This window comes from Paramormyrops kingsleyae, chromosome 25, assembly GCF_048594095.1.
Source record: "Paramormyrops kingsleyae isolate MSU_618 chromosome 25, PKINGS_0.4, whole genome shotgun sequence".
Lineage (NCBI taxonomy): Eukaryota > Metazoa > Chordata > Actinopteri > Osteoglossiformes > Mormyridae > Paramormyrops > Paramormyrops kingsleyae.
Genome location: NC_132821.1, coordinates 23,253,620 through 23,277,505, shown reverse-complemented (window position 1 = coordinate 23,277,505; position 23,886 = coordinate 23,253,620). Strand labels below are relative to the sequence as shown.

The 23,886-nt window shown below is 48.2% G+C and overlaps 2 protein-coding genes across 10 annotated transcripts; one reads left to right on the top strand and one right to left on the bottom strand.

The window, feature by feature from the left end:
- Positions 1-263: 263 nt before the first annotated feature.
- sgms2a (sphingomyelin synthase 2a) lies at positions 264-12,054 on the bottom strand. 8 transcript variants are annotated; one of them, XM_023799310.2, is made up of 8 exons: positions 11,983-12,045; positions 11,761-11,842; positions 9,754-9,917; positions 4,212-4,677; positions 3,853-3,970; positions 3,084-3,237; positions 2,820-2,986; positions 264-1,437 (listed from the first exon to the last, which is right to left on the bottom strand). In XM_023799310.2, exons 4-8 carry the CDS (start codon positions 4,631-4,633, stop codon positions 1,252-1,254), a joined length of 1,047 nt encoding a protein of 348 aa, XP_023655078.1. In that variant the 5' UTR covers positions 4,634-4,677; positions 9,754-9,917; positions 11,761-11,842; positions 11,983-12,045; the 3' UTR covers positions 264-1,251. The 8 variants fall into 8 exon arrangements, with proteins under 8 accessions (XP_023655078.1, XP_023655084.1, XP_023655080.1 ...); XM_023799316.2 differs by having other exon boundaries at positions 11,798-11,842; positions 11,983-12,043; XM_023799312.2 differs by having other exon boundaries at positions 9,754-11,678; positions 11,983-12,036.
- papss1 (3'-phosphoadenosine 5'-phosphosulfate synthase 1) lies at positions 12,036-23,197 on the top strand. 2 transcript variants are annotated; one of them, XM_072707660.1, is made up of 13 exons: positions 12,036-12,163; positions 12,249-12,310; positions 12,800-12,914; positions 13,136-13,371; positions 13,474-13,612; positions 14,278-14,396; positions 14,683-14,796; positions 15,302-15,413; positions 17,633-17,838; positions 19,317-19,452; positions 19,547-19,815; positions 19,978-20,207; positions 22,048-23,197. In XM_072707660.1, the coding sequence occupies exons 2-13, from the start codon at positions 12,251-12,253 to the stop codon at positions 22,184-22,186; spliced, it is 1,875 nt and encodes a 624-aa protein (XP_072563761.1). In that variant the 5' UTR covers positions 12,036-12,163; positions 12,249-12,250; the 3' UTR covers positions 22,187-23,197. The 2 variants fall into 2 exon arrangements, with proteins under 2 accessions (XP_072563761.1, XP_072563760.1); XM_072707659.1 differs by having other exon boundaries at positions 12,036-12,167.
- The last annotated feature ends 689 nt before the right edge of the window (positions 23,198-23,886 follow it).

Genomic DNA, 23,886 nt, shown 5'->3' with positions numbered 1-23,886 from the left:
ACACACTTCTGCAGCCAGACGCACTTTACGCCCATCCGGCTGAGGGTGTCAGTCATTAAATGGCTGCATCATAACAATCACGAATGTGCACGGCGATGAGATCGTGTGATTGCTATTAAAATCACAATATTTTGTAAAAAGAATACATGTAAATGACAGTTTAAAATAAATCTAGAATTCGTTGAGTTTAGAGCAGTAAGAAAAAGACAGACGTATTTAGTAGACATTCATATTAATTTTAACAACTGAAATATAAATCATGCTTCATAACAATAGCAAAAACTTTATTTCAGTTTTTTCGATAAAACGAATACTTTTTTGACATGGTGCGTTTCCATTGTAGTATCACATTAAAGGTCATAAGAATTGGCTTCAAATGCTACAGTACCGTGTATAAATTTGCTAATTTCCTTTGCCAAGAAACATGAAAAACTCAGTTGAACTGAAAATCATTCTAATACATATTCTGTGTAAAAACTGGCTGTAAAAAAGGCACTTGAACTCACAGAAACTGAAGAAACTGCATATTAAAACAAACAAAAAAACAAACAAGCACCTTTGCTTCAGGGATTTTTCTGTGCAACAGCAGCAGCATTTTTTTGTTGGAACTGGCATCAAAATCCATTTTCAGGTTTCTAAACAAGGAGATACTAACCAATCGATCAGCGTCTCACAATCCGATCCTCAGAAACCCCCAGACAGTCCACATTTTTGCTCCCTCCAAGACAGCCCACATTTTCTCCCTCCCAGTTCCCGGACAGTCTAGGGGTCCATAAGGACTGGGATTGGGAGATGCTGCTATAGATTACGGACTTAAGACTTTTTAAAGGCAAAAAAAACATAACACTTCTGGTACAACCTGAAAGATTACAGTAACAGAACATATTATCCAGCTGCCCATGCCTTACCCCTCAACTTGCAGTATAAAAATCCCATATTAAACAAATCCTCTTTCCCTGACCTGTCCACACTGTCCCAAGCCAAGGGCAGCAGGTCCCCGTAAACAGCTTTAACAAGCATTGTAGCCATAGCAACGTTAAGGCCATGTGATCAAGACGAAACATACAATACATACATTAACATAATACTTATCAATACTTCTTATTTTGAATATAAATAGAACAGAGCTGGAATACTTTAATTTTGTGTGTTATACACAAGAGGCACTTCATCTCAGACTTTGGCATGACTGTATTTCCTGGTGGGACTTTCAGTGCAGCTGACCGCCAATCACGCAGTTCCCAAAGAGGTCTACTCCTCTCTCGTGCTCTGCACCTTGGAATACTTCTTGCAGGTGTTCTTGAAGCAGGCGGGGGGACAGCAGACGGGCCAGCAGAAGGTGCTCGGGACCTCGGTCTGCACGTTCCTCTCGAAGAAGTTGAAGATGGGGTTCCACCATGTGTGCGTGAGGTAGTTGTTGGGCGAGCATTTCAGTATCTGCGGAGGAGAAGGCGCAGGAAAAACAAACCGGTGAACGGAACCTGGAATTTTCCGAACGCTTGCTCACGCTGATGGCCTCTCTGGAGGCCCAGATCAGACATGCTGGTAAACAAGCCTCCATTTGGCTTCCAGACACAGAGTGGACATTCGAGTGGAAATAAAAACATAATCAAATTTCGTGCCGGTCTGATAAGTCAGGATATATTAAGGGCTGAAAAACACAAGATGGTGGGATTTATTTGACAGCGTGCCAAGGTGAGATGGGGCTTAACATGATCAGGAAACTTTCCTAGAGTGGGGGTGTCAAGCAGCATCACTATTGCCGTTTTTCTGAAGAAACTAGACGTAGTGTTTTCAGACCACCAGCAGAGGGCGACATGAGAAAGGGTACCAAACAAATAGGAAGGGACTCCTCTTTGACTGCAGAGTAGCAAAGTGACGTTTCAACTAAGTAATCAGTCACAAGGTACTCAACTTTTTTTTTTTTTTTTGCGTATTTTGTGAATAGCTTCTGCATATGTTACCAGAGAATAATCATAGGACGTCAATGCTTTATTTTAAACCACTCATAGCATTGTATTAATTTGTTTACAACATCAGTGCTTTAAAACAGATCCCCACAAGGTGGCGATATTGGGTGGAGTTGATGTCGTGTGGTAGCTAGCAGTGCTGGTGAACAGCCTGAATTGTCAAGTTGCCACGGATAAGGGTGAATAAATACACCAAAAAAAATAGACGAGCAGTCAGCTTTCTGTTTACATGCTGTGGCTGCTATGTTGAGTTTTCCCACACTGCCACCCAGCCACATGCACACCACAGCAGAGAGCGACTGGGAGCTGCACCAGACTTAGGGGCACTGGGGGATCGTCCCATTCCGAAACTCACCATGGGCAAAAATCCCTCAGACGTTTATCGATGGCATTTGTGAGAAGAGGATGCTTGTTTCGACTGGTCAAGGACTATGTAGTAAACTGGGCCACATCACTTTCCAGCAGATAAATGTGATACATTTATTTATAACCATATCACACAGGCTTCTGAAACTTAGAAAAAGGAAACATACTCTGAAATTGATCAAAATGGAGTTGCTGTGTTATTTAAAAGGGAACATGGAATGATTTCACTATAACAAATTATTTTGAAAGTTGATCGGCCGACATACGCTTCCCTAATGACTTCAATTTTCGATAAAAGCCAATGAAAAAGTCTACAATGCCTGTTGAATTTCAAGATCAAGTAATGATAATTGTAGAACTGCAGTGGTGGAGAAATCCCTCCCCCCTGAATTTTCCTTAAATCAAACTGTGTGGGTAATGGTTGCCTATGGAGACCACCGCAGTAAAGACCCGATGGGCGACGTCTAGGCACGGCTGACTCACCTGCAGATTGGCCATGGTGTGGTACCACCAGAAGAGGCGGGAAGTGATGAAGTAGGCCACAACCACATCCACACTGTAGTGCTCATGCGCTACCAAGATGCAGACCACGCCCACGGCACTCAGCAGCCAACACATCAGGTGGTACCACCAGAAGGAGCGCGGGGAATCTGGGTAGACGGTAAGAGCGGTGGCAGTTAGCGTCTTAGTCTTCAGGCTAGTGGATGGTAAGCGCTAACGGCTAACGAGCTGCACGGCCCCACTTACACTCCTTGATGAAGAGGTAGGTGAGCGTGAGCATGACTGTGTGGCCGCTGTACAAGAAGTCCCCGCACATGAGGTGCGAGCCCGTGATGGACAAGCCTCCTCCGGAGATGAGCTGCAGGACCCGATGTACCTTGGCTTTGGAGTCCCCATATAGCTGCAATACACCAGCCCAGAAGTCAGCGGGCCCTGCTCTGGCACCAATAACACTAATATCAGCGCATCACACAATACAGACTTGCACCGGCTCATCATTGCTGAGGCAATTAAGGTTACCGTTGGCTACGAAGTATTGGGCCAAACAAGCATAGAAGATCAACAACATGGTAGCTGATCACGTGATCACATTCACGACTGCGGAAGGACGTGATGAAAATGCAGTTGACAAAAAAAAACGAGTCATGGTAGAGCAGGGGTCTCCAACGCCGGTCCTGAGAGCTACTGTCCAGTAGGTTTTCTATCATACCTGGCTTCTGATGAGCCACACCTGTACTCAGGTAAACAACAGGTGTGGTTCATCAGAAGCCAAGTAGGATAGAAAACCTACTGGACAGTAGCTCTCCAGGACCGGGGTTGGAGATCCCCGTGGTAGAGTATGGCATCTCAGTCACAAGCGGCCTTTAAACAAAGCTATAGTGGCAGAAAAAATGGCTTCAAAAATTCTGTTCCCCAGCTGGAATAATTGCGGATAAGGAACATTCGCATCCTTGGGTTGACGGGGGCGGGGCATGTAGCCGAACAGGGCCTGGCTGGGCCTGGTTATCCGGCTTACCTTGGGTGCGCATGTCATGTGCATCCCGGGCACAGGCAGCGTAGTTATGTACATGGTGACACAGCGGTAGAGGTACAACGTTCCAATCAGGAAGAAGTATCTCCTCCCAGCAATGGACCTGCAATGTGGGTGGTGATGGACAATTAGGATATAGCCAGGGTCACAGGTCACAGAAGGCCCAATCAGGTTTCATTATTCTGCTTGTTGTCATGTGATTGGAAGGTGTTTCTGGCTTGTACGGTGCATGCAGAATCAACTTGGGGCGACTAAAGTGGGGCAAAAATGCAGAACATAGAATGTAACTGGACAAATGAGGGCGCTATTGAAGGTGTTACTTGCAAAAGGAGAACGGTGCTCACTTGTATTTGAGGAAGATCCACTGTATGCCCCAGATGCCCACGAGGATCATGCCATTGATCTCCGTCACGGAGAAGGCCCACTTGACACGGTCGATGTAGTCGAAGAACTTGTCAGGCAGTGGCGGGCTGTTCTCCTTAGCTGGGACACGCTCATGGACCACCGTGATCACAACCGTGGTCAAGATAAGGTTGAAAGCAGCGTAGATGAAAGCTATTGCCGTCTTCCACCACTCCATGGGAAGCGGATCGCGCCTTCCACCAGGGACGGAGATCTTGACATAGTCGCGGTGTTGGCTGATCCCCGAGCGAGAATTGAGGTCCCCGCTCGGCGGAGACAGGGTGAGGCCGGAAGAGTCATCAGCACCTTCATCCGGGTGGGCCATCACCCCTTCACCTTCCCCCTGGGGCTGTTGAGACAGCATGAGGCCTTCCAGCGCACCTATGGGATCTGGAAGAATCTGGAAGCCTGCAGAAAGCAGAGTGACAATGTGTTTTAGTGCCATAGTAGGAGATTTGGGACAAATTTGGACATCTACTTTGAAGGAGTGAAGCAAAATCCATCCATCCATTATATGATACCGCTCGTCCTATTCAGTGTTGCTGGGGGGTCCTGGAGACTATGGGCGCAAAGCATGAAACAGCGCAGGATGGGACGCCAACCCATTGCAGGAACACAATCACACTCATTCACTCACACATGCACCATTTGGGAACTCCAAATAGCTTCAGCATGTTTTTTGGACTGTGCAGGGAAAACTAAGTACCCGGAGGAAACCCCACAACAACACGGGGAGAACATGCAAACTCCACACGCATGGAATCCTGATGGAGACGCAAGCCCAGGTCCCAGAGGTGTGAGGCAACTGCACCACCGGGCCACCCTGGAAAATGTACAATATACAATAAATCCATCTAAAATGCCGACTATTTAGATTGACTTGCTCAACAAGTCCCTGGTAAAGAGGACGCTGGACATGGTATTTCAACCTGACCTTCGGATGTCAACATCTGTGGAGAAGACTAGGAAAGTAGATCCTAGTATGTCTGCTTGCTGAATAATGTCAGACGAGTCCCCATCCTGTTTAGTTCCACCGGGGAATAGATCTGGCCCATTTGAAGTTATGAGTCATCCACGTATCTTCCCATTCTTCCAGAAAGCCTTCCGCACACTAAACTAATAAGCACCTATTAAATTACCATAGGCCTGTAGAGCAAGCTCATTACCAGCCAGAGAAATGGCCGACCCCTCCTGCCTGAAATGCTGCGGCTCCTATTTGCGTCCTCTACGGCAGCTGATTGGACCACAACTCATTTTTAACGCTACCCTGAAGCTCAAAGTTACCTCTACGAAGTAGAACGGGGACGTAGACACAGGGTCAAGTGTGTGTTTGCCAGGAGGCAGAGAGACGCGCCGACCTGTTGTGGTTACCTGCCCCACATTCAGCCGTACGGTTTAGGGCACGCCTTCCTGCTGGGCATGTCTTTCACAGTAGCCTGGATTCACGCCCGGTACACTAGTGCACGGTGCCAATTGTGCTCTTCCCAACTTCATCTCATATTCATCAGTCCCACGTGGGGAGTGCAATACCTGATTTTTAACCCTTTCAAATCCCTTGTATAGAATTTGACAAAAACACAGGAAACAGGTCCTTTTTTTTTTTTTTTTTTTTTAAACTTGTGTGCTGGACTCACTAGATTTGACTCTGCTTAGTCCTTGAGATATTTTTACAACTAGATTAGGGGAATATACAGCTATTCTACTTACTGTAGAGTCACCATGTCCAATTTGACTATGAAATCACATGGTTTATTACCTGGAGTGAGAGACAGGTGATGGTGTATTTGGACAGAATCTTGGGTAGCAGTGAACCATGTGAACAGGCGTGTTCCTAAAGCACCGTGCATCTTGCCGTGCGGAAAAAAACTTGGTCAGCTTGGGCGTGGTTCACACATAGATCTGGCTAATCAGATGCAGATCAGAAACATAAAGAAAAAAAAAAAAGTTATTTCTTCCTAGAATTGATGTTGTCATCTGCTGATGACAATCAAAAGAAGGACGCGTACCTGTCTTTGCGTCTCCGTTTTAATTTTGGCCCCACCTACATGTATCCTACCTGTCGTCAGCGTTGACCACGATAACAACATTCAACATAAGTATGGGCCATAGCTAGTCTGACTACTGTTTAACATGACATTTCATTTCAGAAAACAAATCTGGATTTCAAACCCTGTCACTCTGAAGCTGCTGGAGAGGGGGCCTACTTGTATAACAGGGTGGGTGAGCAGAGTAAACATCCAAGCAGACGTTTGAGATCTAACAGAGACAACTAAGAAGAAAATGAGAGTCTACGATGGCCAAAGTTTATTGTTGTGTTAGGGGGAAAAAGGCCAGCTTTACATCCTGAACAATTAATAATCAGGCGTATGGTGGGTAACTTCACTGTTGTTATTCATCTTCCAAATCCATGAGGTAGTACTTGAAGTGGTTCTAGTTTTTCTGTCCCATATGGCAACAAATAAAGTAATGTACAAGTAATCCGGCTGCCTTGGAGCTAATCTTGTTATTACAAGTGCCACCACCCGTCTGGTCTGAACACAAGGCTATATTTTTCTGAAGGCGTGCAAGGGTGTAGACGTACCAATTCATACTTTAGCGTAATGACACGGTACCCCGCAGTCCGGCGATTTTCTGCATCCTGTGTTCAAATATGACTTCAAAGAAACAAGGTCAAAAAAATAGCTAGTCGGCAGCAGAAGCCAGCCAATCCATTAGGATCCCAGTGTTGGAGCCTGTTCTCTGTTTATGGGGTTTAAATAAAGTTTGAAGGGGTGATTCAAAATGGAAGCCAGCTGAATGTTCTCAGAAGGCTGCAAGGCCATCGGCACAGTCAGGGTGGTGTGGAGATTTTGGCTCATACAGGAGCCGTTTTACAAGAATAAGAAGGAAGGGCTGGTGCAGCTTGAGCTATTTTGAATGAAGTGGAACATGCATGCTCTTGACCAGGTTCATCTCTGTGCTATTCAAACTATATCTGATAACATCAGCTATACCACTGGGTTTGGTTGGGCCACGGTCTACTTGGAAGCCACCCACTGCAACTGGAAATAAGGTCTGCATCATGGGGTGAGAATGGCGGGCTCTGGACGCATCGCGGCGCATTAACATAGCATTTAATGCAGAGGTTGGTCTTAGGGGCCAGGAAAATGGACCATTATGGAAAAGCCCGATCGCCTTACCGCTGGATCCAGGCACTCAGCGGTGTAGAGTTTCTGGACCTTGACAAACCGCTTCCTTCATTACTTATCTGAATACATATTCCCCCATTCGAGGTCCCTGTTGGATGCTGGGATTCTCGCCTTCTGCGTGTAATGTTTGCCTCGCTGCTGCTCAGCTTCTGCTCTAGTTTAGATGATATCTTTGTGGTATGTGCTTCAGCCCACTGTGGTTTTTAAGAGATGGGATCTTTCCTGGTCATTTCCCCCCTGGGATTTAACAGTGCAATGGCTGTCTGCACCACCAACATCCCTACCAATAATGCATCAACAACTCAACCGTATGAGAGCCAGTGATCACTGAGGCCCTCTCTTGGCAAGTCATTGCTTGCTTGTATAGATATAGCAAGTGTGATTCAAAAGCATGATTTAAGCTCTGCAATGGGGGTGCTGTGCTAGAATGCTGAAATCAGAAGGTTGTTGGGTCAAATCCCAAGACTTCACCATTGCACTTATAATCAAGACCCTTAACCCCCAACTTCCCCAAGGACTGGCTAACCTGGCTTCATCCAAAAAAGCATCTGCTAATTAAATTAAACCAAGATTAAACAGAGGAAATGGATGTATGTGAATTATATTTTTATGGCTGATTGTATAATACTGCTCATTGCTCAGACATAAATCCTAAACCTGAACTTCAGAGTGAGTGTGGCAGGTTTTTATTTGAGTTGCCACACTTCTGGCGCAGGTTAATAAGTAACACAGAATGGAGCATTATATTCTACATAGCTTGATTCTCAGAATCTAGCAGGAAAAAATGGTAGCAAACGTTTCCTTTCACCAACGGAGACCCCAATTACGGGTTAGCAATTCGGGAAGGTGTGCCGCTATACAGCAAATACCTTCAGGGGCCATGCTCCTGGAGACTTATGGGATAGCTGGCGTCTCCCTGCCGTGACTGAAAAGGTATGTGTGAAGCTGTCTCTCTTTACCCCAGCGTCCCAGGGGCAGGACAGCAGCCTCTATGCTGTGGGAAGACCCACAGCTGGTATATTACAGGGCAGGGCGGGTGCGTCCCTGCCCAGAGCGTGGCTCTCCAGATTTACTTTTGAAGAACGTCCCAGAAACCCCACAGTTTTTCACCACAGTCTAAAAATAAAAGCGCGGTGATACAAAGCTTCCATCCCTAGCCTCATGACTTTCCTCTGGGAAAATAAAGTGATTTCTACATTTTCAGAATTTTTGATATTTCAGGAAATGTTTTCCCAAGCAGATCCAGTCACAGTGAAGATCCCAGCATTTTTAAATAGATATTTCTGAGAGAACAGAACCCTTTCACATTAAAGCGTGATAGTAATTAAGGATTTCAGGCAAGTGAACGTGGCTCTCTTGGTAGCTAACTGGGTCATTTTACATTTCCACAGTCATGGGTTTGAATCACACACAAACATGCTGCATGCTCATGTGACTTCACTGTTTAGTTTCCAAGACATGCTGACAGGCTCTAAAGTGCCACAGTGGCACCATCCAGGAGGTTTCTCTCTGGAATAGCAGTTCTTGAAAAGGATAGATACAAGTAAGAATTTAAATCATCAAGAGCACTTTAATTGGCACCTCATGCTTTCCAAGCAGCAGTTACTTATCTATCGACGCATCCAGCTGCCTAAAATTAATCTGTATACAATATTACAAAGCTCCTAGTCTATGTGGAGTTCATATGCTAACACGAGAAGACCTCTGTCATTCACATAAACCAAGAAATACTCGCCCAGTATTGTTAGTATTTTTAAAATTCTCTCTTTTTATAGTGCTCCAGCTTATGGGCTACACTGTACTCGTGGTTGGATGTAGATTAGTATACGAAGTAAAAACGTCGACCTGCGTAGCGCAATTTTCCAGTCAAAAAAAGCCGTCAAACTTACTGATGTTCAGTATATGCAGAAATGCAACAGAGTAACTGGTACGCAGTTTGCGCGTAATAACCAATGTAGGCGTCTCACTCAAGTCAAACTAAGACAAAACTGCAGGTAGCCCAAATATTTCAAACGAATGTGAAACCTTCACACTTATAGCAAAAAACAAAGAGAAGCGTAACTAAATACAGCTTCAGAACCCATATACTAGCAATCACACGAGAGGGACGCAAATCTCCCGGTCGATGTATGCATGATTTTTATAAAAAAAATAAAAATAAAACGTGGACAAGAAACGATCGTGTATTTTGAACTTAGATTATAGCTTTCCACTGTACACGTATGAAAAAACAGCTGCTGTAAACGAGCGCATCAAAGGCTGGATTCACACAAGTTCATGTAAAGTGTCAGCGTACCTGAGATCCCTGAGAAAGAAAGCGGTCAGATGCGGACACCTTCAGCGTTCAGGCTCGAAATGAAGCTCCCGGTGCTGCCATGAAGAAAAAGCGAAGCGGCGCTCCTCCCAGATGCTTGACATCAGCGCGTCTCCAAACGCGCAGACCTGCAGCGGATCGGCTGCCTGGAGGAAACGCGCAGCAAAAAGAACCTCGAGCGTACGGGGAACTTGAAGTTCACCATTCCTTGTTTGGTGACTTTTTGGACTTTGTCCGATTACTTTATGGATTCGTAAAAATAAACAAAATGCACAGTGGCTTCGGGCGTGTCTGTGATACAGCATTAATAAGATTTTTTGTAGGTACTTAAGATATAGATATTTAAAGTACGATTGGCGTCAGTGTTCAGACCTACCGCAATTTTGCTGAAGTGATTTGACGCGCAAGGTAAAATCGATCTAAAGATAATTTAAATGTTTTAAGCGTACATCTCAACATTATTTTATGTACTGTTTTAACAGCGTAGTCTGTACAGACCACAAGACATTACCGTGCTGATCGCTTAATAAAAACAGTCAATTAAGACAAAATAATACCCTAATGTCATATTATGGCCATATAGGCCTACGGCATGGTTACTTTTAAAAGTTCTCCTGGTATATAAAAGTCCTAGAAAAAGCTGTAATTTCACTTAGTGGTAAGGGCTTAAATTTAAAAATATCACCATGCGGCTTCTTTGATCCTAAATCTGTATACATCACAAACTTAACGTGAACTACACGAAGATTGTTCATATATAGGAATTAAATTCTGAGCGATGACCTTTTTAACTTTAACGTTTTCACCCGGAGCGATATGCAATTTAACGGTAATTTGAAATGTGATCATTTAATTAATTTAATGAACCAATATTGGAGTATATATACCCATGTCGGGGTGACTATAATTTTAACATCACAATGAAACACTAATGTTTTGATACTATCTGTGCGAATTCTGCCTATATACATTATGGCGTGAATCTTTGAACTTTAAATGGTATAATGCTGAAGTACTTCATAATATTAGCCTAATCGTAGGCCTATCTATAAAACAGTGAATGACTTTTTAGCTTGGTTATAACTAAAGGTTGCTGGAGTGCGCTCAAAATTACAATATTGCAGGATTGCTTGCAGGATTTAAACGAAGATTTAAAGACGTTACTTGCGCACAACACATATTTAATATAATGTTCTCTGCAATATTAATTCATTTGGACATAGTACTTCTGACTGTAATCTGATAAATTATTTTGGATAGACATTAGTAGATTGCTACTTATGTACTGTGTTGTGCTAGAAATATCAGCCCCAGTATAATGTACCATTAAACATTCTGACTGATGTATACCAGTTTATGTATGTATGAACTATGACATATAATGTAACACTGTATAATACTTAATGTAATGTATGCACAGAATATAATCCTTAGGACAATACTGCGAAGATGTAACCTGCAGAGGATAATGTAACCTTGTAACCTTTAGAGAATGGATGCCAATTTGGCTACGTGATCATATAAGTATGTGTTTGCACCATAACTAGTTCTAAGGCTTATCATACCCCAAATTTACTCTGTTGAATCTTGATTCACTATGTTGAAGGGTAAAAAAATATAACAGACTCTGTAGCTAAGTAGTGTGTAGCAAACATCAACTATCTAGGCGTATTACTGCAGGAACACCTGGATTCTGAGCTTATTGCTTACCACCATAGTGTCCTTGAATCTCATAGATTCTAGGCTTATTGCCACAGTTATATTTTCCAGAGTGACTAAGTAATTCAAGAAATGATTAGGGTGATCATCCAGGGGCGGGGAATACCAAAATCCCAAAAGAGAATAACATAATACTGGCGAACGGTCGAGGGAAAGATGATGCTTAGGACATCCCCTGTGACGAATAACTGTTAAGAAATAAGAATAGCGTATAAGAATCGATGTAAGGCTGTAAGCCAACAATGGACACGCTTCTGCAGAGTGTCCAACCTCGGTTGTAACTTTGCTGCTGCAATAAAGACTGAACCTGAAGATCTTCACGAGCGGCTCCTGGCTCCTGACTCCCGATTGACTGGAAAAAAACACAATAAACCTGGTGTGGTTACGACTGTTACAAATTCCTCATATGTTATTTGAAAAAAATAACGACCAACTTTTCCAAGTGCTACAAATGGTCTTAAAAGACCATTAGAAATGTACATGTCGTGTCACCTATATATTTAACGCATTTCCAACAATGGCAACACGAGCCGTATGGGCTCGTTTCTTTCACGACACGTCGTGGGTTGTCATGGAGACGCGCCACAAGGCGGCATGGCGTCATTTCCGGTGATGTGTCCGTAAACCCATACGTGTGGTGATTCCTGTCTGCGGCCCCGGAGGGTAAAACGTTGTGGGTAAAGCTGCTCACCTTTCTTTTAATGTTTCGCGTAAAAACGAGAAGTGGCCAGTACTGCTAACGTTTCTCTTTCGGACAGACATGGAGACGGCTGGGAACTCGCACAAAAAGCCGAAGCTAAGTAACGCCCCAGAAAACTGGGTGAGTTTATAATTACGGGGCTTCTTGTGTAGCTTAATCACACCCAGACATTACAGTAGCCGTTACTTCCTCCTAAATTTGTAGACGCGTTTTAGTCTGAGCACAAAGAAGTTTAAAGGTTCTCCATGCGAGCTCGCTGCTTTTAACTCGATTCTCCCTTAAGCAGCTTTTCTATTTTGACCCAGAAAGCAAATATCTGGCCATCATTACCGGCCGCTACAAGTTATGGTAAAATGCCATGTATTTAATGTTATGATGTTGTTGATAGGGAGTGTCAGAGCCCCGGATGGATTTTTGTACTTATTTTAAGATCGAATAATTTGCATCTCCCTTTAATGACTCTGCCTCAATGTCTTTAATTAACCTCAATGTTGATGCTTAGAAACTATTTTAAAAAGTAGCTGAATTATTTAGGTTTTACGGTACGTGATGGATCGTGATTTTGGTTAACTGATGGTTGTTTGGTTTCAATTGTGTCTGTCAATGAAGGGGATGCAGCGAGCGACAAACGTAACGTACCAGGCTCACCACGTAAGCAGGAACAAGCGTGGGCAGGTGGTGGGAACCCGGGGCGGCTTCCGCGGATGCACTGTGTGGTTGACGGGTGGGTTATGTCATCTCCTTATCACATTCACCATCTAGGAACATTGGGAAAAAAAAAAAAGAGTAACATTGAAACATTGTTTCTGGCTCTGTTTGGTAACTGCAGTCAATACGCTGGACACTTAATTGGTACCATGAGCTGCTTGCGAAGTCGCTCGTGTCACGTGGTGTTTTTATAGGTGTAATAAAGATGCTGGTGTTGCCCATCGCTGGCCTTTGCAGGGTTGTCTGGGGCTGGGAAGACCACCATGAGCATGGCTATGGAGGAGTATCTCGTGTGCCATGGAATTCCCTGCTACACTCTGGACGGTGACAACATCCGGCAGGGCCTGAACAAGAACCTGGGCTTCAGCCCAGAGGACCGCGAGGAGAACATCCGGCGCATCGCTGAAGTGGCGCGGCTGTTCGCCGATGCTGGGCTAATCTGTATCGCCAGCTTCATCTCCCCTTACAGCCGGGTGAGCCCTTCTGCCAAGGCCGATGGAGCTCTGAACCTCTCCTGAGTTATTGTAGAGGGAGCGGCGTCGTTCTGAAGTCAGACCCTTGTTCTGCCCTCACAGGACCGCGCCAACGCCAGGAAGATTCACGAGGCCACCGGCCTGCCCTTCTTCGAGGTTTTTGTGGACGCGCCTCTGGACGTGTGCGAACAGCGGGATGTGAAGGGGCTGTACAAAAGAGCCCGAGCGGGGGAAATCAGGGGTGAATCGACCGGCGCACCTAGATCTCCTACATCAGGGCTTGTCAAACTCCGGTCCTGGGGGGCGGGAGCCCTGTGTAGCTTAGTTCTTTCCCTGTTCCACCGCAAATGATTCAGCTCAAGAGCTGTGTGGTAATTAGCACAAGGAGTTGCAAAGAGTTGAATCAGGTGTGTTAAATGAGAGGAAACCGTAAATGTTCAGGGCTCTGGCCCTCCATGACTGGAGTTTGACACCCCTATACTACATCATAATGCTGCTGTATCTCAAAAAGTAGAGCATTTCGCTAACATTGCAAAGGTTGTGGGTTCAAATCCCTGGGATCCCACATGAATTGTAACCCCTCTACTGTAAGTTGTTTACAGTACCTGTATTTTAATATAAACAAATAGGTGCTCAAGTCTATGGCCAGTTGATTAATCTTTTACATCCTTGCTAAACTTGAAGTGCATTTCTTGCATAATTACTTTGTGCTTCGAGTTAAAATATGTGTACGTTAGCCTTCCGGACCCTGTTATCACGAGCAGCTGTGGCACATCAAACACTCGCAATGGGCTGCCTGAGCTCATCAGTCAGTCACGTACTCGCAGTTCTGGCAGTCAGATAAAGCGCAGGCCCCAGGGCGATGCCCGGTGAGCGCCCCCTGGTGACTGTCCCCGTCTCCTGCAGGCTTCACCGGGATAGACTCCGAGTATGAGAAGCCGGAGGCGCCGGAGCTGGTGCTGAAGACGGACTCCTGTAGCGTGAACGAGTGCATACAGCAGGTCATTGACCTCCTGCAGGAAAGGGTAAGGAGTGTTGAGTGATGATGCGGCGTCCTGTCGTGGTGCCTGACCAAAATGTTGACGGCGGCCTGAGATGGCTTAGCTTATAGCTTATAATGGTCACCCGATGGGCCCATTGGTAGTCTTAGCATTTAGCATTTTTATGTTTATTTTTTTAAATAGTTTTTTCTGTTTGTTTTCAGTTTCTTTGCAGTACAAATATGTATGTAAAAAAAAAAAAACAAAAAAAAAAAACAGCAAAACACTTCTGTTTCCATGATAATAATCTCTCACCCCTAATCCTGCGTAGGACATTGTGCCAGTGGATGCGTCCTATGAGGTGAAGGAGCTGTACGTGCCTGAGAACAAGTTGGACTTGGCCAAGGCGGATGCGGAGACACTACCGGCTGTGGAGATCAACAAGGTATGTCCTAGTTACCGCCTGGGACCACCTGTATCTCTGAATCTGCTGTAAAGTCATGTTAATTTATAAAGCACGTTTTGAAACCACACTTGTTAACCAAAGTGCTGTACTGGGTCACCAAAAGGAAAGAAATGCTTTAAAGGACTAGGCAAGAGCATAAAAACACAGGTGATGAAGAAACATAAGGTGTTAGGAATATTGACAGAAGGGAACGTCAAACTATTGACTTGCAGCAGGGGTGGAGAACATGAGCCATGGAGAGCCAGTGTGGTCCGGGTTTTTGGGATGACCTCTCAATCAGCCAATAATATATCAGCGCCTCTTAACTCCAGTCCTCGGCACCCGCTGTTATTGGCTGATTGAGAGGTCATCCCAAAAACCTGCACCGGCCCTCCTTGGAACAGGATCGCCACCCCTGGGCTAAAGGCGGGATTTAAAACCATGAGCATAGGGAGTCTTGCAGGATGCCTTGTGCTCCGGCCCTGAATGTTGCCCCATGCCGCAGGTCGACATGCAGTGGGTGCAGGTCCTGGCCGAGGGCTGGGCGACCCCCCTGAACGGCTTCATGCGGGAGCGGGAGTACCTGCAGTGCCTCCATTTTGATTGCCTTCTGGACGGTAAGAATCCTCCCTGTCTCCTGAAGGTGGCGCTCTGTGCCTTTTAGTGCAGTCAGATGGGCTGCAGTCACTGAAATAGTTGCTGAGCTATTAAATACTCGGGCTGATTTTCCTTGAACTGATCGGCTGTTCTATAGCAGCTGGTTTTCATAAAGCACGTCACTGCTTTAATGTTCCAGTGCTCATGTTTGACCACTAGAGGGAGTCTTTGGGCCAGCTAATTCAAGATGAAATTAACCTCCGCTTGAAGTGGTACATTGTGACATGAAGTGTAGTCACAGGAAGTGTGGGAGATGCTTATCTATGCTTACATTAGACATCAAAGTAGCTTGTGGACTGTGTTTTAGAGGTTTTTTCTTCGTATTCTGTGTTTAAAGGTTCTTGTGACCTTTTATTTCCCCATTCTGTCTGCTTTTGAGGGCAGCATGGTGGCTGAGGGGCTTCACACTTCCAGCGCTGGGGGTTTCAGAGCTGCCTGCCTATGTGGAGCTGGCATGTTCTCTCCATGTCACCTGTAATCCCACTGCATGCTGTGTGCGTGTGTGCCCCCACCCTATAATGGACTGGCATCCCATCCAGGGCGTCCCCCTACCTCGTGCCCTGTGACGGACTGGCATCCCATCCAGGGTGTCCCCCTGCCTCGTACCCTGTGATGGACTGGCATCCCGTCCAGGGTGTCCCCCTGCCTCGTGCCCTGTGACGGACTGGCATCCCGTCCAGGGTGTCCCCCTGCCTCGTGCCCTGTGATGGACTGGCATCCCGTCCAGGGTGTCCCCCTGCCTCGTGCCCTGTGACGGACTGGCATCCCGTCCAGGGTGTCCCCCTGCCTCGTGCCCTGTGACGGACTGGCATCCCGTCCAGGGTGTCCCCCAGGCCTATTCCTTGGATAGACTGTGCCCCCACCCCCATGGTCCTGACTGGGATAAGCATTTACAAGATGGATGGCTCGGTCTGGTTTTGCCTTATTGGATTTTATAATTAAAAAAACACTTTTTAATACTACAAGGGCACTGCTTTCAGCAGGTATGTGTTTCTATGGATAAGCATTCCGTAACCCCCCCCCCCCCAATTCCAGTCGTGAAACCCCCCGAGATCAGTTTTCCTGATATTTCAAATTACCCTTCCTAATCCCTATTGCCAAACCCTACATTAAGGATGCAGTTAGCTGTTTTTTCTTTCTCATACAAGATGAACATTAAACACGTCCTGTTTTTATAAGGTGCAACACGGTCGCATGTCAGAGGCCCCCTCCCGCCCCCCTACTTTCCTGTCCCATTTGACTTTGGCACAGGTCAGGACACACAAGGTTTTTGCTCGAAATCTCCATGTTATGGAAACCAGCTGCCTCCGTTACTTTGTGATTAAAAAAATAGAGGGGGGGGGGGGCGGGTGTGGCTGGGTCGTATTGAAATAGGGGGGCTTAGGGGCTCACCATGCCGGATTAATCACGCCGAGGGAGCGAGGCGAGGCGCCCTGCGGAAACGCCTGCCCCCGACCGCCACTTCCCCAAAGTGCTGCAAATCGGGGCAAATCCATTTGCCTGCAGAGTAATTTCACCCCGCATTAAGCAGGAATGCTCCGCCGCCCCCACCACCATTACCCCCCGTTACTCAGTGGTCCCCAGTCGACATTCTGCTGTTCCCCCCAATCTGCAGAGGTCATGTTGGGTATTATTAGGAAGAAAGTGCTGGGCCCCAAGTTGTCTCAGCAACCCGCAATTGCCACAATTATCATGATTAATAATAATAATAATAATAATAATAATAATAATAATAATAATATTTTTTATTTTTTGGGATGGGCACTTTTCAGCACTTTAGCCCCCCAGCACTTAACATTGGCAACAAATTACCGAGAGACATGAAGCAATTAGCGGTAATAATGGCGTTACGGATGCACATTGAATATCGTCAGAGTGGAAATAACCGGGGGCGCTAGAGGAAGCTCAAGAGGAAGAGGGTAAAACAAAAACACAACCCACACTGCCCCCCCCCCCAAACTCCGCCGTTCTGCAGCCAGCTGGCCCCGCCGACTCCTGCTATACTGACTCCCCAACTGCCAGGCAGCCTGTCATTTAAGGTGCCGGCTGAAGCTCAGTTGCGCCCCCTTTTGGATGCAACGCTTCCTAAACCCAGACCTGTGCTGCATGCGAGTCTGGCATTTCCCAAGAATGATGCTCTTTGAGTCATGCCTCACGTTCGACCCCACCCTGCCTCTAGGTGGCGTGATCAACCTGTCGGTGCCCGTGGTGCTGCCTGTCTCCGGCGAGGACCGGGAGCGGTTGGATGGCTGCACGGCCTTCGCCTTAGCCTACGGGGGGCGCCGTGTCGCCATCCTGCGCAACCCCGAATTCTATGAACACCGTAAAGAGGAGCGCTGTGCTCGCCAGTGGGGCACCACCTGCAAGGAGCACCCCTACATCAAGGTAACCATTACCCCCCCCCCCCCCCCCCCGAATGACACCTGAGATAGGGGGCCTCCACTCCAGCTGGGACCTGCGTGATCCGTGTATAGGACCGCCATCGTGTGCTTGTGCATGCTGGCCTGGTCCTCTGTCCCAAAAACCTCATCGATTTATGGAGCGGTCGTGGTCTTTCTCGATTGGTCCCCTCCGCCAAAAGCCCAGCCGCTCTCCGCCTCCAGACGTATCCCGGCGCTCATCGCGTGATCAATCCCACACCACTCGGTCCCGGGATGGAGGCCAACCGGGCTTCAGGCCTCAGCGTGGATCCCGGCCCGGGCGGACAGCGCCGCGGTAGTACAGTAATCGGCAGGCCTAATTGCGACGTTATTTCCGTATGTCGGGAGCTCTGATTAATTTATCACCTGAGGTCAGGCGTTTGGCTCTGTGTGTGGCGCTGGAGACACGGTGCCGGGGCGAGAAGCGATTATGCTCGATGGCAGCTTAAGTAATGGCAGCGTGGTGTGAGGACTGGGGTTCGAGCACCTGCTGGCCGCAGGCGGGGTGGTGGACCAGAGGACCGTGCTGAGCTAACAGAGAGCGCAGTATGAGTCATTGTCAGCTCATAAGGGGCATAAAGTTGCAATTTTCTGTTCTTCCTGCCGACGGAGTCCCTGGCAGGGCCCCCATTCAGGAAAGCAGAAGTCATAGGTCACCGCCAATAGGTTAGTGAAGGTAAACGCTGACATCATTCTGACATCATGACGACATGTTTTGATGTGTCCCTGGGGGATTTTTCGTTTTACAGGTAAGTTTGGTAAGACTCGTTAATATTTATGACAGTGCAACCTGATTGGCCAGTGAATGCCTTGGACAGAATGCCTGGGACACCGTGCTAATCGCTAGCTGCCTGGGACACCGTGCTAATCGCTAGCTGCCTGGGACACCGTGCTAATCGCTAGCTGCCTGGGACACCGTGCTAATCGCTAGCTGCCTGGGACACCGTGCTAATCGCTAGCTGCCTGGGACACCTGTGCTAATCGCTAGCTGCCTGGGACACCGTGCTACAAAATACTATTAGCCTATAATTAGGAATTTACTGCGTTCGGCTTCAGCCTTAGACAGAATGCCTAAAAAATCACGCTAATCACGCCACTCTACATAATTTATCTTACCTCCATCCGCCTGACTTTTGACGGCAAAAAACAGGTAGCACATGTTGACGGGAGCACAATCAGGCCAATCAGTTAGCTTCTCTCATGAATATTAATGAGTTTCCCCAAATCACCCTGTAAAATAATTTGCTTCCTTGGCACAGTTCTTCTGCCTTTGGTGGATGGGATGGTGGGGTGGGGTGGGGGCACTCTTGGGGTTGGGGGGGGCTGACTGCAGTCCCGTTTAATTACAGCTTCTGTCTTGTGCTGGCAGAAAGGGGTGGAGCCAGTGACATCACTATTCCATTACTGCTAACATCGATGTGCCCCTCACCTGACCCCTCCCAGATGGTGATGGAGAGCGGGGATTGGCTGGTTGGAGGGGACCTCCAGGTTTTGGACCGGATCTACTGGGACGACGGCCTGGACCAGTACCGCCTCACACCCACAGAGCTGCGGCAGAAGTTTAAGCAGTTGAATGCAGGTGTGTTTTGCGGGGGTTTGCTGGATGCAGGCAGGGCTGGGGGGCCAGTGAAATGCTGAGTCTCCATAGCAACGCCGCCTCCCTCCTCCTCCAGATGCGGTGTTCGCGTTCCAGCTGCGGAACCCGGTGCACAACGGGCACGCGCTGCTGATGCGGGACACGCAGCGGCGGCTGGTGGAGCGCGGTTACCGGCGGCCGGTGCTGCTGCTGCACCCGCTGGGCGGCTGGACCAAGGACGACGACGTGCCACTGGCCTGGCGCATGCGCCAGCACGCCGCCGTGCTGGACGAGGGCGTGCTGGACCCCGCCTCCACCGTGGTGGCCATCTTCCCCTCGCCCATGATGTATGCTGGCCCGACCGAGGTACGAACGCCCCGTGGGTGTCGGTGCCAGGCTAGGATGATGCGAGGAAGGTTGTTGGATCAAATTCCAAGGTCTAAGCAAAAACCCCCAGTTGCTCCATAGACTAAAATATAAATTGGATGGGTTGACGTGTATTTGCTTGACCTCACCGGTCCCACGCAGGTCCAGTGGCATTGCCGGGCCCGCATGGTAGCTGGCGCCAACTTCTATATCGTGGGCCGCGACCCGGCTGGCATGCCTCATCCAGAGACGGGCAGCGACCTGTACGACCCCACCCACGGTGCTAAGGTGCTCACCATGGCCCCTGGGCTCATCAGCCTGGAGATCGTACCCTTCAAGGTGGCTGCCTACAACAAGGCCAAGAGGGCCATGGACTTCTATGACCACAAGAAGTAAGTCCCCCCCCCCCCCCCCCATTGTCTGTGGCAGCCATGAAATTAAGTGCCCCTGTTTGTGTTTTATGACCTATGAATATGTTTCAGCAAGTTTTTATGTTAGTGTGGGGTGGGGTGGGATGGGGTGGGGGGGGTGAGGTTGTACTGATTACGTTCAGCCCCTGCATCCACATCGTATTTCTCCCATACGGTGGCGCCAGAGGGTTTCATGGAAGCGGTGGCACCGCGTTGGGTTTGAGTCCCCAGAAGGGGTGCTGCTCTTGTACCTTTGAGCCTCCTCCTGTCTAGGTGGGAGAAGTGTGAGAACACAGCCCTCGGATAAACGTTTACACATGGGGGCTGGTACCATCTCACTGGCTGGCAAGGTGGTGGGGGCAGCCAGCATGGGCTCCAGTCCCGTGCCAGTACTCTCTCTCCCCCTTGTGCAGGTGGCTGATTGGCAGGGATCCCTCTGAAAGACTTTCTGCTGCTCACACAGTGCAGGGTGTTTTTCAGCTTGCTCAGTGGATCATGATCGCTCTCTGCCCGCTCTCTGCCCGTCTCGCGCGCTCGCTGTCCCTTCCGCTGCCCGTCTCGCGCGCTCGCTGTCCCTTCCGCTGCCCGTCTCGCGCGCTCGCTGTCCCTTCCTCTGCCCGTCTCACGCGCTCGCTGTCCCTTCCTCTGCCCGTCTCGCGCGCTCGCTGTCCCTTCCTCTGCCCGTCTCGCGCGCTCTCTGTCCCTTCCTCTGCCCGTCTCGCGCGCTCTCTGTCCCTTCCTCTGCCCGTCTCGCGCGCTCGCTGTCCCTTCCTCTGCCCGTCTCGCGCGCTCGCTGTCCCTTCCTCTGCCCGTCTCGCGCGCTCGCTGTCCCTTCCTCTGCCCGTCTCGCGCGCTCGCTGTCCCTTCCTCTGCCCGTCTCGCGCGCTCGCTGTCCCTTCCTCTGCCCGTCTCGCGCGCTCGCTGTCCCTTCCTCTGCCCGTCTCGCGCGCTCGCTGTCCCTTCCTCTGCCCGTCTCGCGCTCTGCCTCTGGCCCCCCTGGATAACAACAGACATCCCTTAGCCCCACAGTTGTGTGAAAGTTCTGCAGAAATCATTCCTTTTCTGTTACTCAGACCATTAAATCCTTTGTGATATTTTTCAACCCTGAAGGTTACTTTAATTTGCTTTATGTACGGTATTGATTAGCACATATTTTAATTTCCCCTCTCAGCTGTTTCTCTTAAGCATTTGTCCAATAAATAGGGTTTTTGTGATTTTTCCGTTCCTGTTGGCTGGCAGAGCGCTGTATTTCCTGCATTTCCGCTCCGCTGTGGTCAGGCAGCCGCCTCTCTGCCCTGCCATGTCAGCTGGCACTCTTGCATCCAAACTTAAGCGACTAATTAGCGTTGTTTATCTGAGACTGCACCACGGTTTATTTGCGGACACTCTGTTTAAAGTAAGAAGCGTAACACGAGGTTCTCATTTAACGGACGAGGGCCTGTGCCTGGGGGTGGGGGGGGGGGTTGGCTGCACATACGCCCGTCTCACCAGGACGTTCCGGAAGCGGACAGACACTGACGCAGGAGTCCGGCGGTTAATCCGTGATGTCCTTTTTTTTTTTTGCGATTTGTGGCAAGTGTGTAAACAGACTGAGCGACACAGTCCGCCTGAAGCTCTGGTACTATTGCGTCAACACACCCCTGGGCTAAAAACCCGAGACCATGCTCAGTTTCACGCCCGCACACACGTACCCTGCCTCCCTCCCTCTTTTCTGCTCCCGGTACATTCTGGGTCTCTCAGAATCAGAATGGTGTGGGGTCTCGTTCGGTTTGCTCACAGCCCTTTTTTTTTTTTTTATCTCCTCCCCCCCCCCCCCCCCCAGCCATGAGGACTTCGATTTCATCTCAGGAACCCGCATGCGCAGGATGGCCCGTGAGGGCCAGGACCCCCCGGAAGGATTCATGGCACCCAAGGCCTGGGCGGTGCTGAAGGAGTACTATAAGAATCTGGAGAAGGCCTAGGGCCCCTCCGGGGGGGCGGACGGGGACCACAGGGGGAGACGGGGCCATTTCTACGCTGTTCCCACACCTTACGTCGCAGATTTCAACCGATGCTTCGCACGACCGTCACCCTTCCTTTCCCAGGCGCTTGGATTACCGTCTCTTTATGAAATTGTTTCAGAAAAAGCCGTTTGGAAAATGTCCAGAAGCCCCGTGTCTTCCGGTGTTTCCGGTGTCGCCAGAATGAATCTGAAGTCGTGGTACCTTGATGATACCGGCTGTCACGGCCTGTTTACTGTCTGTTACTGTCTAATCTGAGTCGTATGAACAAAGAGCTGCCATGTGAAGGAGCCTTTACACGCTGTGGGTTAGGGTAGCTGCCTTTTTTTGGATTTAACCTGCGGTTTTCAATGATAAATGGAAAATTTAACAGTAGGTATCTAGGTACTGTCCAGGCATCAAGCTCCCCGATGGGCCGGTACCACTGGGGTCGGTGCCGTGGGCAGAGAGGGGGCAGCCATTGGGTCATTGTCTCATTCAGCACAGTGCAATGGCTAACCCTGAGAAATGGGGAGGAGCATTTTTACAGGTATTTAAGGTAACTTTGATTTCTGTCACTTCTGTCAGAGGTTTGCTCCTTTCACTATTCACTTTAAAGCTTATTTTTATGTTAATGACTCAAAGCTGTCCTGTTAATGTGCTGTTTCATTACTTTTTAATAGCAATTTGTAAAATTCATATTTATCAGACGCTTATTTAAGGTGTTGCTGGCTTGTTTCTTAACCTGTGGCTTAACCCTGTGTTAATCTATTTTTCCTGAGTATTTGTCAGACTGTCAAGTATAATACTGTCACAACCTACAGTTATCAGTGAAACTGGTCTGTTTTTTTTTGATGTTTTTACTTAATCTGTCTTTTTTTTTTTTTTTTTTTTCTTCTTTCGTTTTAGTTTGTAATACTACCGTACTTCTCATTTACAGCCTGTTCTTAACCATTGTACTGTCTCCATTAAACCATTCCTGGTCAAAGCAGATGTGCTGGTCCTGTGATTAGGAGGTCGCTGGATCGAATCCTGGACTCGGCAGAGTGATGTCACTGTTGGGTCTCCGAGCCAAAGCCCCTAAACCCTAATTGCTTCTGGGGCTGATGCCGTTTTCAAAAAACATTGGATAAAAGCGCATACTGAATAAATGAAATGCAAGTAAGCCAACGTACTGTTGAGTACACCGGAGCCCCCCCCATGCAACACCCCTCTCCCCCCCCCCCCCCCCCCGTAGTTGAGATGTACAGTCACATTCCCTGAAACCTGTGGAACATCATACTTGTCAAACGTTATCATGCACTCGTGCCTACCTCATATCGTCCCTGACCCCCCCCCCCCCCCACCCCAGTAAATTCCGGTTCTGTGGAACTTGTGGCTTAGATTAAGCTAGGAGCCAGATGAACCCCATCTGTTTCCCAGATGCCGTTTTATCCGTGGAGACAGGGTGCGAGGGGTTAATCCCGGACCTTAATCAGGCGGCCCTTTTAAGGGCGGCCGGCAGATTTCTTAATCTGACGAAACGGGCGAACTCTTAGAGCGATAAGTCACAGTGACCTTTGCAGAATCCCGATAGATCTCAGATACTAATCACACTTGGGCCCCCACCACTGCCTCAGATGGTGGGGGTGCTTTGGAAAAGGCTCTGTTTGCTCCATCCTCTTGGTCATTCTACCCCCCCC